Source organism: Dermochelys coriacea, chromosome 25, assembly GCF_009764565.3.
Source record: "Dermochelys coriacea isolate rDerCor1 chromosome 25, rDerCor1.pri.v4, whole genome shotgun sequence".
Taxonomy (NCBI): domain Eukaryota; kingdom Metazoa; phylum Chordata; order Testudines; family Dermochelyidae; genus Dermochelys; species Dermochelys coriacea.
In genome coordinates, this window is record NC_050092.1 from 14,570,714 (window position 1) to 14,584,860 (window position 14,147).

The 14,147-nt window shown below is 44.7% G+C and overlaps 1 protein-coding gene across 5 annotated transcripts in view; it reads right to left on the bottom strand.

Moving 5' to 3' along the window:
- The window catches only part of CRTC1 (CREB regulated transcription coactivator 1), a 72,919-nt gene extending 67,272 nt beyond the window's left edge, over nucleotides 1-5,647 (bottom strand). For 3 of the 5 annotated variants that reach the window (XR_006277019.1, XM_038383901.2, XM_038383900.2), the window contains exon 1: nucleotides 5,339-5,555. Coding sequence is in view for 3 of the 5 variants with exons in the window: in XM_038383901.2 (XP_038239829.1) it covers nucleotides 5,339-5,464 (126 nt within the window). In the remaining 2 variants the exon portion in view is untranslated. Of the gene's footprint in view, nucleotides 1-5,338 lie in introns of all 5 variants that reach the window. The other 2 variants (XR_006277020.1, XM_043502685.1) reach the window with 1 other exon arrangement.
- Nucleotides 5,648-14,147: the final 8,500 nt, after the last annotated feature.

Below are 14,147 nucleotides of genomic sequence, written 5' to 3' on the forward strand. Positions count from 1 at the left end.
CAAGAACAGAAACTCTTTATTCCCTTGTGGGTAATTAACTTTAATGCTCACACAATGCAATTTACACTAAATCTTACAAAGAATGAATAACATTTGGTGCAATTATTTCTGCACATTTAATTCTCCCTAAGCTTGTGAGTATAAGTACAAAATGCACAAAGCCAATGAGAACACAGTATGGCCCCTTGGACATTTAGGCCCTGATTCTGCAACCTCTTACACCGGCAGAGCCCTGCACATAAATCCCCAACCACTTCAAGGATACCACCTGCATGCACAGGTGTCTACCCACAAACAGTCAATTGCAGGATTATGGCTTTATTCTGTGTCCTGCTACAGAAATTCAGTTACCATACTGGAAGATTATGAACCAGCCCTAAATGACCTAATCTTTGTCTTAGAGATGTGGCATCCAGGAACCTAAGTCTTTCTTTAGCATTATGAAGGACTTAAAGGGCAGTCAAAATTAATATGTACATTTGAGGGGAAACCCGAGTCTAAAATCCAGCTAACTTCCTTTATAACTATGTATTGATAGTTATATGTTTACAATACAGAAGCAGTCTTCTGTTGAAAAAGAAAAAGAAAGAAGAAAAAGAAAAAGAAAATCATGAGCCGCACCAGCACAAAACATCTTTAAATCCATCAACAGTGAATTAAAAAAAAAAAATCTGAAATGCAGTGCCATAGAAGACCATGCTAATACCACATGATTTTCTAATGGTCGACTTATCTTTTTTTAAAACAATTTCATTGTATATATACACACACACAAATGTATTGATATCTTACCCTGTTTAGAGTAGCAGCCGTGTTGGTCTGTATTCGCAAAAAGAAAAGGAGTACTTGTGGCACCTTAGAGACTAACAAATTTATTTGAGCATAAGCTTTCGTGAGCATACAGCTCACTTCATCAGATGCATTTGGTGGTGAGCATAAGCTTTCGTGAGCTACAGCTCACTTCATCAGATGCATTTGGTGGTCCACCAAATGCATCCGATGAAGTGAGCTGTAGCTCACGAAAGCTTATGCTCAAATAAATTTGTTAGTCTCTAAGGTGCCACAAGTACTCCTTTTCTTTTTACCCTGTTTAATCATTCATTCATTCATTTTTATTTAATTTTACTTCAGTAATGTGGCTACACCTACTACATTAAGTTTATTGTTTTCATTTGTGTTTAAGATTGAAAGATCAATTTTAAAACTTCATTGTCATAAAAATTCAAGCATTCAGGCTTAGTCAAGGTGAACTTTGAGCAGGTATTTCAAAAAAGTAGTTTTCAGTAACTGAATAACATTGAAAAAAACAGGTAATGTAGGCATGCACCGTTTTCTCATATCTTAAACATATGCAGTACCATCATATGGATTGATATGACACTGGATTATGTGTTATAGAACAAAGTAAATGTGTGCCATTGGGGATCATAGACTTATTATAATTATTAGGGGTCCTCAGATGAAATGTGCTATTAGTATTAAGGTTGAATGAAACATCTCCATGCACTTCTATTACCACAGGGGTTTTATTCACAACACAAACCTTTACACAGGAATACTGGAATAATGCAAAATGTTTCCAACTGTTGACATGAAGCTAGTTTTTTGTTTACTTCCTTGTTTATGAACCAGCATCATCTATGTCAGCACAGCTCTCAGAGCAGTACTCACTTAGTTAACACAGCTGAATCCAGAAGAGGGAGCTCAAATACTGTTTTGGCTGTGATCCCTCAAATCCTAGTGATTTACAAAAAATATAAAACAAACAGCTAGAATCTAGGGGACATCTCCAACTGCATTAGAACCACCTTTAAAAGGCAGATGACATTCTGATCCTAAACTGTTTTTTTAGACCCTGAATTTCCTGACATTTGAAGGTCCAAATATGAATACCAACATTACTTGAAATTTTTTGTGCTCTAACATTTTGGTCCATACAACCTTGAGAAATTGATTAATATTTATAAAGGAATATTAAGGCTGCTACTCCATCATTTAAGATGACACACGCAGTGGCAAGCCTCATCAGGCTGTGCGGTAGCAGATATTCTGTGGGGAGATTGATGTGGATAGCTCATTCATCAAAAAAAGGTAGCAACTGGTAGGGGAAAAGCTGTTGGAAGTTCATGCCCTGTCCCAAAAAAGGGGCTCTCCACAAAAGAGCCACTCTCCAACCTTAAAAACAGCTCCTACTCTGTTTATGATATTAAAGTCCACAAAAAAGAGATGTTCTTTTTACTCACTTTGGTAAGATGGGGTCTCACAGATCTCTCCAATTACAAGCACAAAGGTCCCACACACAAGGGGCAATTCCATTTGAGACAAATCCCCACTTTAGTGTGTTCCTTGTATTAGCCACTCACCTCCCTCTCCCCACACACACTGCCTCAGATAATTAAAAACAAAAGCAAAAAACCATGCTCCCAAGTTCTCTCTGCTGCAAGGTGGGCCTTCTTCCCCACTCCATCATGATGAGACTGAGCTACCTTTAAAATTAAAATAATTTAAATCTCCGGGCGGGGGCGGGGGAATAGAAAGATGTGTTTCTGGTGTGAAAAAAATTAAGACTTTTCTGTTTCATATTTAAAATACTTTGGTGAGAACAAAAAACCACACACAAGACTATATTGCATAAATAGATGGAAGAATACCAACTCAGAAAAGCATTAATGTGCGTATGCACAAGTCTTTGCCTCTGCTATGACCAATAACAAACACTAAATAGACAAGATGGTAAAGCACTGCAAAAATACAATTACTAATAATGAAAAAAACAAGAGAAATTTTGGGCTGGTTCCACAAACTGAATCAGAATAACGCATTTTCAGACTGACAGCAAAGTGTGTGGTTGCCAAGTGAAATTGAGAGCAAACAGCAAGATTGTGCTTAACCCTTTTTATACTGCATTTTAAACACAGATGAAATCATGCAATAAAAAAAATTCACAAAGGAGACATTGTGCTCAGCTATTTGGTCAAAATTTCCATCACTTCAGAACCCAGATTCCTGAAACAAGTTATTCAGCCTGGGTCACTTTCTCAATGCTGGTCTTCCTTAAACTAAAGATGAGTTCCATCTGCAAAATTCAGATGAGAATTTTGAATACCAATATTTAGGTATACATGGATCTGGGATTGCGATTTGTATCCATCCTTACCGTATACAAATATTTCAAACTATGAATGCTCAGTACTGAATATCACTTTTCAATGGGCACATTTAAAGTACATGGTTTCATGAATTCTCTCTCAAGAATATTCAAATACTGGTAACTATCTGAAGGGTTGAAAATTACAAAGCTTGTGTATATTTAAATAGATTCTTTACAAAACTCAACTTGACAAGCTCTACCAGGACAACAGCAACATAAGGGATAAGAGAAGATATATCCTCAACTAACACAAGGAGAAACTACACATAGCATCCTCCATTAAATGTCAACAAATAGTTTAGCGTGAACAGAGTAAGAATAAGTAAGTATATACCATAGTAAGAGTTAGCTGATAAAAGAAATGCCTTTGTTGTGCCTTTGTTTTATTAGAGAGACAAGATGGATGAGGTAATATCTTTTACTGGATCAGTTTCTATTGGTGAAAGAGAACAAACAAGCTGTTTTAATTAAGCCAACAAACAAGTATTTACACTATTCTGATAACAAGGAATATAAAGCAATACAGCAAATTCAACAATATGTTCCCTTTCATGGTATGATGGGGCTACAAACAGGCTTGCATTTTTATTCTTTTTTTATTTTTATTTTTTTTAAACTTCAAGCAGCATCAAAAATTTTGACACACACACACGCTGAAGACACTAATGGAGAGTTCTCTCTCTCTACCATCACTAGATTTAAATCAGAAATATCCATAAGCAGTCAAAATAGCACCCTGACATTCCTGGCAAGCACTGAAAATGTATTCACTACACTGTAATTTCTAATTAAGTGTTTCCCAAAGACAGCACAAGATAAGACGGAGCTGAAGGTGCACTAATTTGCACTGATGACAATTAAAATATAATGGGAAAAATATTAATGATGTTAACTCAATGCATTTACACAGTTTTACTTCAAAGTAGCAGCCGTGTTAGTCTGTATCCGCAAAAGAAAAGGAGTACTTGTGGCACCTGAGAGACTAAAATTTATTTGAGCATAAGCTTTCATGAGCTACAGCTCACTTCATCGGATGCATGCAGTAGAAAATACAGTGGGGAGATTTTATATACACAGAGAACATGAAACAATGGGTGCAACACCCATTGTTTCATGTTCTCTGTGTATATAAAATCTCCCCACTGTATTTTCTACTGCATGCATCTGATGAAGTGAGCTGTAGCTCACAAAAGCTTATGCTCAAATAAATTTGTTAGTTTCTCAGGTGCCACAAGTACTCTTTTTTTTTTTTAAAACAGTTTTTACTTATTATCAGTATGGCGAGAGAGATGCCTCCTCTACACCTTCTTGTGCCTGAACTCATCCTGCATAATGTCTAAGTTCAGTTGCAAGCTACTCTAGGCAGGGACTCATCTCTCCATATTTTGTAAAGCAAAAGGAAGCTTTCAGCACTCTACAGAAGATATCAAAAAAGAAAATGCATATTTACATAGGAGGAGGAGGACAAGGAGCAGATTATAACTCTTTGTGAGAGACACAATGCTTTTCTGTATGTTTGCACAGGACCAAGCCCAAAAAGCCCCTGAACCTAAATACTACATGAAACCTTCCCCACATTCCTCATGGACCTCACACCCAGATGATACTCCTCTCACCTCAGTCTGGGCTCTCACTCACACAATGATGCTCATTCTTATTCCGAGGTACTGATTCTAGCCAGCAGTAATAACTTACTTCAGTTCAGCAGGTGGGCATCATGGCAACCACCAAAAGCTGGACAGGGCAAAAGGGCCTGCAGAACCCCATGCCACAAACCCAGCCACTCTCCACTCTTCTGCGAGCTACCAGAATACATGGCACTCCCTGCCATGCATATATCGTGGGGAGGCAACCTGGGGAGCCCTGCTCTCCAGAGGGGAAAGTTAAACCAGCACTGGGGCTGCACACAGCACCCCTCCTCCCTCGGCCCCCCCTCGGCCCCCCCACAGGGGGTGTCAATCGCCCCCTCGGCCCCACCCACCCACCCACACACCTCCAGAGGGGGTGTCAATCGCCCCCTCCCCCACGAGAGGGATGTTAGTTGCCCCTCCTCAGCCCCCACAAGGCGGACACGAACTGCCCCCTCCTCCGCAGCCCGCCCGCTCCACGGGGGTCAGCTGCTCCCAGCCCCCCCCCGGGGGCTATTGCCCCTCACAGGGGTCCGCCGCAGCCCCCGCGCTCACTCACCCTGTGGGCCCGGGTCAGGCTCAGGTCCTTCATCACCTCCTCGAAAGCCGCCGTCTCCTCCGCCTGCTTCTGGTTGTGCAGCGCGATCTTCTCGCTGAATTTCCGCGGGTTGTTCGAGGCCGCCATCTTCCCCCGTCCGCATCCCCCTCCCCGCGCCGGAGGGGGCAAGGCGCATGCGCGGGCGGAGGGGCCGGGCGGGGGGTAGAGACCAGCAGCGCCCGCGCCTGAGACGGAGCGAAGGGAACCAAGTGCGCATGCGTACGCGCGGGCGAACTGCCTCAGACGCCATTGCACAGGCGCAGGAGTGGACTTCCGGGTCTTCTCCCCCCGTTACTGGCCCTTTAAATATGAGTTGGGAGGGGAGGGAAGAGGAGGGGGTTGGGCACCATCCAGCGCGCATGCGCAGTAAATCTAGGTTCCAGCGACCCTGTTCCCATCCAGCAAGAACAGAGAGGGGGGGTCCCCTATTCTAGCTGCCCCCAGCCCCCCCCACTCCCCTTCCCTCCCCCAGCCCTGGCTGCCCCCGACCCCCCCCCACTTTCCTCCCTCCACCCCTGCCCTGGCTGTCCCCGACCCCCCCACTCCCCTCCTCCTCCCCCCCCAGCCCTGGCTGCCCCTGACCCCCCCACTCCCCTCCTCCTCCTCCTCCTCCTCCTCCCCCAGCCCTCGCTGCCCCTGACCCCCCCCACTCCCCTCCTCCTCCTCCTCCCCCAGCCCTGGCTGCCCCCGACCCCCCCCACTTTCCTCCCTCCACCCCAGCCCTGGCTGCCCCCGACCCCCCCACTCCCCTCCTCCTCCTCCTCCCCCAGCCCTGGCTGCCCCCGACCCCCCCCACTTTCCTCCCTCCACCCCTGCCCTGGCTGTCCCCGACCCCCCCACTCCCCTCCTCCTCCTCCCCCCCCAGCCCTGGCTGCCCCTGACCCCCCCACTCCCCTCCTCCTCCTCCTCCCCCAGCCCTGGCTGCCCCCGACCCCCCCACTCGCCTCCTCCTCCTCCCCCAGCCCTGGCTGCCCCCAACTCCCCCACTGCCCTCCTCCTCCTCCTCCCCCAGCCCTGGCTGCCCCCGACCCCCCCCACTCCCCTCCTCCTCCTCCTCCTCCCCCAGCCCTGGCTGCCCCCGACCCCCCCCCACTTTCCTCCCTCCACCCCTGCCCTGGCTGCCCCCGACCCCCCCACTCGCCTCCTCCTCCTCCCCCAGCCCTGGCTGCCCCCGACCCCCCCACTCCCCTCCTCCTCCTCCTCCTCCCCCAGCCCTGGCTGCCCCCAACTCCCCCACTCCCCTCCTCCTCCTCCCCCAGCCCTGGCTGCCCCCGACCCCCCCACTCCCCTCCTCCTCCTCCTCCAGGCCTGGCTGCCCCCGACCCCCCCACTCCCCTTCTCCTCCTCCTCCTCCTCCCCCCCAGCCCTGGCTGCGTCCGACCCCCCCCACTTTCCTCCCTCCACCCCAGCCCTGGCTTCCCCCAACTCCCTCCCACTCCCCCTCTCCTCCAGCCCTCACTGCCCCCAATCCCCCCACTTTCCCCTCCTATTTCCCCCTCCATCCAGCCCTGGCTGCCCCCAACCCCCCCACACTTCTCTCTCCTATTCCCCCCTCCTCCTAGCCCTGATTGTCCCCAACCCTTCCCTTCCCCCTCCTATTCCCCCCCCTCTTTCTAGCCCTGGCTGCCCTCACCAGCAGCTACCCCTTTCTGGCAAGAGAGGGTACAAGCATTTAGGAGAGATGTGGAAGCAATATTTACACTGTGGTAACCCAGCTTTCCCCCCCCCCCAACTACCAGTGTATACCCCTACACCCACCTATAAATACATCTGCCCTCTCCTATATATATACAAATATCGAGACACACACACACACATCTTGTCTGCTCTGCAGCGGCCTCTACTCTTACGAAAAGTGCCCCAGCATCTTTACTGTCCATGCTGAGTAGTCGGGACCTTAGAAGACCCACCCTCTGTAAAATGCATGGGCCTTACTGCCTCTGATTTGAGAAAATGAAGGGTAGAGAAGAGATTGTAGCCTGTAGTTCCAGGGAATGTAGCTGTTTCAAGTTTAGGCTCCTAAGTCACCCCTTGCAGCTGTGTTAACGATGTCTTGGTGTCAAGTGCTGGGATAGGGGAGATGCAGGCATTCAGCAGTAATAAAGCCTGAGCATGCTAGTATTTCCGAACACTGCCACACTGGCCTCTATACTTCCACTTTTATGTAGCAGCTGAGGTAAAGTGAGCATCCTACTTTTTGGTGCATTATTTTGTCATATAAACAGTCCATGCCATACCAGCAATAATAGTGTATTTTGTAATGGTCAAGTGGTCAAAGCAGAGGCCTGGGAGTCAGAAGACCTAGAGTCTATTCCTAGCTCTGCCACTGACTCACTATGCAACCTCTCCCGAGTCACTTCACCTGTCTGTGCCTCTGTCCCCTCCCATTTGAGAGAGAGAGAACGATACTTATCCACATTTTAAAACTCTTGGAGATGGCTGGAGGAAATTATGCCTCTGTAAGCACAGTATATTATTACTATTAACAACCAGGTAATATTTTACCTTGTGTTCCATTTACCAACCTTCAGTTCATTTATTACTTCGTAGCTGATGTATTACTGATCAGGAATAAATAATTAGATAAACAGCAAAATGAATAGTTAAATACAGGCCAGCTGAGTAAATGGAACTGACTGTACAGGGTTATTAACAGTGTGCAAGCTGCATAATGGATCTTCAGTGCTAAATGCATGTAGATATTTTGTGACTTATTAAGACTCATTAACTACTCATTATTTTTGCTTGGGAAGGGTGGGAATGATTTGCAGAGTTACCCTAGTCTAAGAACGGATTAATACAAATGGGAATACCAAACATCCATAGACCCAGATATCAATCTGCTGGTACTGGCATCAGAAGATTAAGTGCTAAAGATTAAACTTGATTCAACTTCCTTTCTCCTTCCATGGGGTGAAAGACAGTGGATGGCCATTTGCTTAGATGTCATCCCAAAGGCGGCAGAACCTTTCACCTTCCCTGTCTTCTGCTTCTCTGGTGGTGCATGGTGGAAGAACACAGGTTTTTTTCCAGCCGTGGTTTTCTCATGTGGCTTTGGCTCCATCGTCCTATGATGTGATTGGATGAATTACAATGGCTAAACTAGTTCTTGTTCTTGTGCACACATTCCATGATTTTAAAATAATTTGTTTAACGATCCCTTGGTAATCCTTCTGGGGCTTCCTAATAGAAATGGTTACACAAGAGGAAATGAAAAATTAGTCTCTCATCTGCTAGGAGCTGCTCAGTTAGTGGTAGCCACTAATGGGAAAAATAAAAAACAGCCTAACCATAGAGGAATGATTCAGAAAATATGGGAGGTTGTGGTTATGGCAAATTAACACATCAATTACATACCCAGCAAAACAGACTGAGGATAGATAGATATTTCATTACCATTTATTCAATATTCAATGTACACTTGCTTGCAAAAAAAAAAAAAAAAACAACCCAGCACACCTCTCCAATTGTTCCTGAATATTAACAGCTGATAGATAGGCCTGGTCTGTTAAATATGTTGAACTTAATCAAATCATTAGAAATGACATTATAGATGTTGCAATGATTTTCACTCTAATATTCTAACAGCCTGTCAGATAGAAAGATATGATGACTATATTCCAGTACGCCCCACTAAACAAATGCTAACTGTTCATGGTAACAGTTTTCTTTCTGATATTTACATGGCAAGTATTTGTAAACTTGTTAAAACTTCTTACATCATTTTTAAATTTTTCTTGCAGAAAATTCACACATTTACTTGCTTCTGGACTCTTTCTCCGACTCATAGTTGCACATTATGGGGTGTGGGTGGGGTCTGGGCTACAGCTGCATGCATGGCCTGGAAGCCTGTATAAATCTTGATTGCATTAAGGCTCTGGCAAGGAGGTAGTTCAGCCCAGTGCCAGGTTTCACCCTTCCCCCAGCAAATGCTGTGCTAAGTATTTGACAAAATGATGAGCTGAGGCCAGGAATGTTATTTATATGAGTGCCCCTCTTTCCACCTTGAGCACAGATGGGCCATATGAGAATACTGATGGTCTCCCTGGAAAACTTATCATAGAACATCAGGGTTGGAAAGGCCCTCAGGAGAGGTATCTAGTCCAACCCCCTGCTCAAAGCAGGACCAATCCCCAATTTTTGCCCCAGATCCCTAAATGGACCCCTCAAGGACTGAACTCATAACCCTGAGTTTAGCAGGCCAATACTCAAACCACTGAGCTATCTCTCCCCTACAACAGGGCCACCCTGGGATGGTAGCTAGACCTACCTCATCCCTCTACACCTTTTGTGATGGAAGCATCTTTGAGATTAGGACAGACCAGAATGCTGAAGGTGGCTCCGAAGATCACCTGGAGTTATAGAAGCACAGGGGCTAAAAGGCTTGCATCAGGTTTTATTGCAAACAAGGCCCTGCTTTAGATGCATCTGACCTGAGGTAGTTGACATGGTAACAGTCAAACCTGAAGGTGACCGCATCCCTCCTTGCTATTCCCAGTGTTGGGATGGGGGTCTCTCAGGTTGTCTGTTGGGAGGTTTCAAATTACACTGAGCAGCAGTCTCTTGTATCCTTCTACGTCTCTCTGTAAAGATTATAATTCATTACACTTATACAACATTAATCCAGTAGACATTGGCTCTCAAGGAACTTCACAGGCTGTCAAGACAGGGCTTACTTCACCCACTGCTGAAATGCAGCCTCAAAACCGCCTTCTGAGTTGATAGGTCTTAGTCCCCGGTAGACAGATGTCCAGACTCAGCTGAGAGGCCAAAGGAGACCTATTGTCTATCTAGTCCAGTATCCTGTTTTAATGCCCCACACCACATGCTTCAGAGGAAAGGTGCAAGAATCCCCCACAATGGACCATTCTGGAATAAACAGCCCACAGCAGGAGTTTGTTCCTAGCCCCAGCCAGTTAGCTCATGCCCTGAGGCGTGAAGGTTTGATCCCTCATATTTCTTACCTAATGTAACTGTGAATGTTCTCTTTAGCCATAGAAACATCTACTCCTTTGTGAATGATTTGGATTTATTTGCCCCGATGAGGGGTAGAAAATGAAGGCACTTAGTAACTTTCTGAAGGCAGAGGTCTTATTTGTTGCATTGGAACTGGATCACCAAATAAACTAGAATGCCTGGAAAACCCAAGCAGTTCAGGTGTTTGAGTGTCTTAACTTTCACTCCCTGGAACATTACCGAAAGTTGTTTATTCAGCATAACCAGGAAACTACTTACAGACCAACTGTGGACCCATTTGATTGGTTTCCAGAACTAGATTGCTGTCTATGCTGTTTTCAGAGTAGCAGCCGTGTTAGTCTGTATTCGCAAAAAAGAAAAGGAGGACTTGTGGCACCTTAGAGACTAACAAATTGCATCCGATGAAGTGAGCTGTAGCTCACGAAAGCTTATGCTCAAATAAATTTGTTAGTCTCTAAGGTGCCACAAGTACTCCTTTCCTTTTTTGTCTATGCTGTATGAGTCTGAACTTCACTTGCAGACTGAGTTTCAGAGAAGCAGAGTCTTTAGCAGTTAAAGCTCTGATTCAGCAAAGCACTTAAGCATGTGTTTAATTTTAAGCACATGATTAAGTCCTACATCAGCAAAGCACATGAGCACATGCTTAATTTTAATGTGCTTATGGTAATTTGAAATACAATCTTAAGTGCTTTGCTGAATAGGAATGGATGACTGACTGGATGACTTAAGTGCTTTCCTAATACTGGGCCAGTGCACCTCAAAATAGGTGCACTTCCTAAGCAGTTTCTTAAGGTTCCCCTTTGGTAGATACAACTCATTCATTCAAACCCTATTTACTTGTTCATAGAATTCCCATCCAAAGCAGAATGCAGTTACTTGTTTTGCACAATGCAAATGACAGATTCCCCAAACTGCAAGTCACAAACCAAAGCAGAGAAGTCACTGCGCCCCTGTCCTGGGAAACTAAACGCAGCTTTGTGGTTATATTCAAAGCTCCTACCTGAAACTCTCCCATAAAGGGATTTACAGGGTCAAAGCTTACTTTTTCCGAATGGTGTTCATTCCCTGGTGTAAAGGCTGGAATATTTTCTATGTTACTGCTACAGACAGTGATAAGGTTCCCACCCCACCCCAACAGCTGCAGCCCTAGAGGACAAACAACAACTTCCCCAATGACCTAAAACTCTCAGATCTTGATGGGGAAGCCTCTCAAGCCCATATGGTAAGCAGAGAAAGCCTGTATTACCTGCAATAACCTGACTGGCCTAGTTTACACACCTAATGAACAAACAATAAAACGTGTCAGGTTTGGGGAAGCAGGAAAAGAGGCAGTCTTGTTTAGGGATTTTTAAGTCAACCATTTCCAACTCCGCATTCCACTTAGGAAACAAGCACTTTAAATAGATTTCTCTAATCAGTCAGGTTTCAGAGTAGCAGCCGTGTTAGTCTGTATTCGCAAAAAGAAAAGGAGTACTTGTGGCACCTTAGAGACTAACAAATTAATTTGAGCATAAGCTTTCGTGAGCTACAGCTCACTTCATCTGATGCATTCAGTCACTTTACGATCCAGATCTCAAAGTGATGAGTGGTGACTAGACAGAAAGGGGCAGGATAGAAAGTTCCTCCTCCCTAAGCAAACAGAAAGCATTTCCACCTATCCAGGTGGTTATAATGCACCCATCATTGTGGTATTTGACTGCATTCGCTTCCTAAGAAACTGCCAATATGCATATATAATGCAAAAATCCTTTCCACAAATTCTACACCATGCACACAGGTTAGTTACACGAATTGCATTACAAGTTTATCTCCTTCAACCCTCAGGTAAACCCACAAATTTATTTATGCATCAGTATCTTAACACTGCCATTAAAATGCTTACTCTGAACACAAGACTTCCACTCAGCAAGATGAATGGCTGCTGAATCTGTAAGTCTGTGCCCTCCAAGGCTGCAGGTTTAACAGGTCTCCAGCTTTGAGATCCTAGGCTGGTGATGAAGGGGAAATGATGCACTTAAAACAATGGCAAGATCTGTTCCTACAGAGACACAGAGCAGTGGTCTGATTAGAAAGTTATCAGATACCATATGTAAAAAACTCCTGGATACAATTCCAAAGCAATGTGACTGGGAAAAGATACATATCACTACGCGCTGACAGGGCTAAATTCTGCTCTGCTTACCCTAGCGTTTATCTGGAGTAAATCCAGTGATTTCAAAGTGGTTAACTCCGTGTAACCAGAAGCAGAGTTTGGCCCCTGGTCTGCATAAACAAATGAAAAAGGTTTTATTTTTAAGACGACACAGAATTTGCTCTACCTAACCATGTGCCAGGACCTGGGTGTGAAATCGCAGCTGCAAACCCTCAGGGATAAAACCTTAGAGACTTTTGCTGCAGCAGTTAGTCCGATTTCCATTTCAGTTCACAACTCTGGGCTCCCAGTGCTGCCTAGTCCTGGGGCACTAAATCTTTACTCTTTGTCCTACAATCTGAATCCAATTTCAGGCTGCAGATGAAGCTAGTTTGGCAGCTGTCTTCAAGCTGATCCTTGCCACACTCCACAGCCGAGACCTCAGGCAGCGTTTGCCCACTTTGTGGAATGTACAGGGATTGAACTGTCATGAGGTTAAAAATCACAACTGGCTCATAAATGTAGTTCCAAACTTCACTGTGTGATTCCCTTCTGTTTAAATATTCAAGTAAAAAGTGCCAGACTTGTGCTATTGAAATTTAGTCAGTAGCTTGGGGTGAGGATGGAAAACCAGGAAGCTTCAGGGTCTGCAGTTTGAGTGCTATGCCCAGGCAGGGTTTAAAATGCACAGTCCGATGCAAGAATCGTCACAACAAATGGAATTAGAGGAGGTTGGGTTTGGTTAAAAAACAATGCCCAGGTGAGGACCTTGCATATTAAGTTTCTTCCCAAAGTAAATCATAGAAATGTAGGACTGGAAGAGACCTTAAGAGGTATTTACAAACACCTGAATAATGGTCTAAAATGATCGTCAGCAAAGGCAGTATCAGGAGATACTGCTGGAAAAGCCCCATATTCAGCTGAAATACTGGGATGGGCTCCACTTTTTTTTAAATAGAGCTGTAGATTTATTGAGTAACACTAGCTTTCCTCTTGCCTTAAGGCACCTGCAGTGAAACCCTGTTGATTCACACTAATGACGTGAAACCTAACTTACAGAAGTTGGTCACTTAACAAGTCTGCTAACAAATGTGAGTTAAAAACACCAAGGAGCATCATAAAGTATACTTTGATCATTTATTCTGAAAATAGTTAGATTTGAATCATTCATGTTTCATAAACTAGTGCTTTTCATCCATAGATCTCAAAGTGCTTTACAAAGGAGATCAGTATGGTTATTAACAGAGTTTTAGTAATATGACATCTCATCAGACAGCATCTCCCCATGATATGCTGCCACAGTTTCAGTCAGCAGAGCAAGTGATGCTAGGTCACCCTTGCTAGAACAGAGAGGGATGTGGCTGGCAAGACATTCTCAGTAAAGGCCTTGGGATTTGCTAACTTTCAGAGGACACTGCAGGCTTGTTTGTTTCATTCGGCATCTGAAGAGGGGTAGATGGATTGAGATACTGGCCACTGGATGGGTGTGGGAGTATTTGAATAAATGTGCTGTGGCTTGCTAAGAGGGCTGAGCCAAATGTATTGTATTTTGTCATTTTAAATAATTGGCAGGGTGCTCGGAACTAGCAGAAGAGAGCTTTCATTCATTCTAAATTTGAGGATTGGGGTGAGATGGCTGGGATATGTTTGTGAGCATTAGCC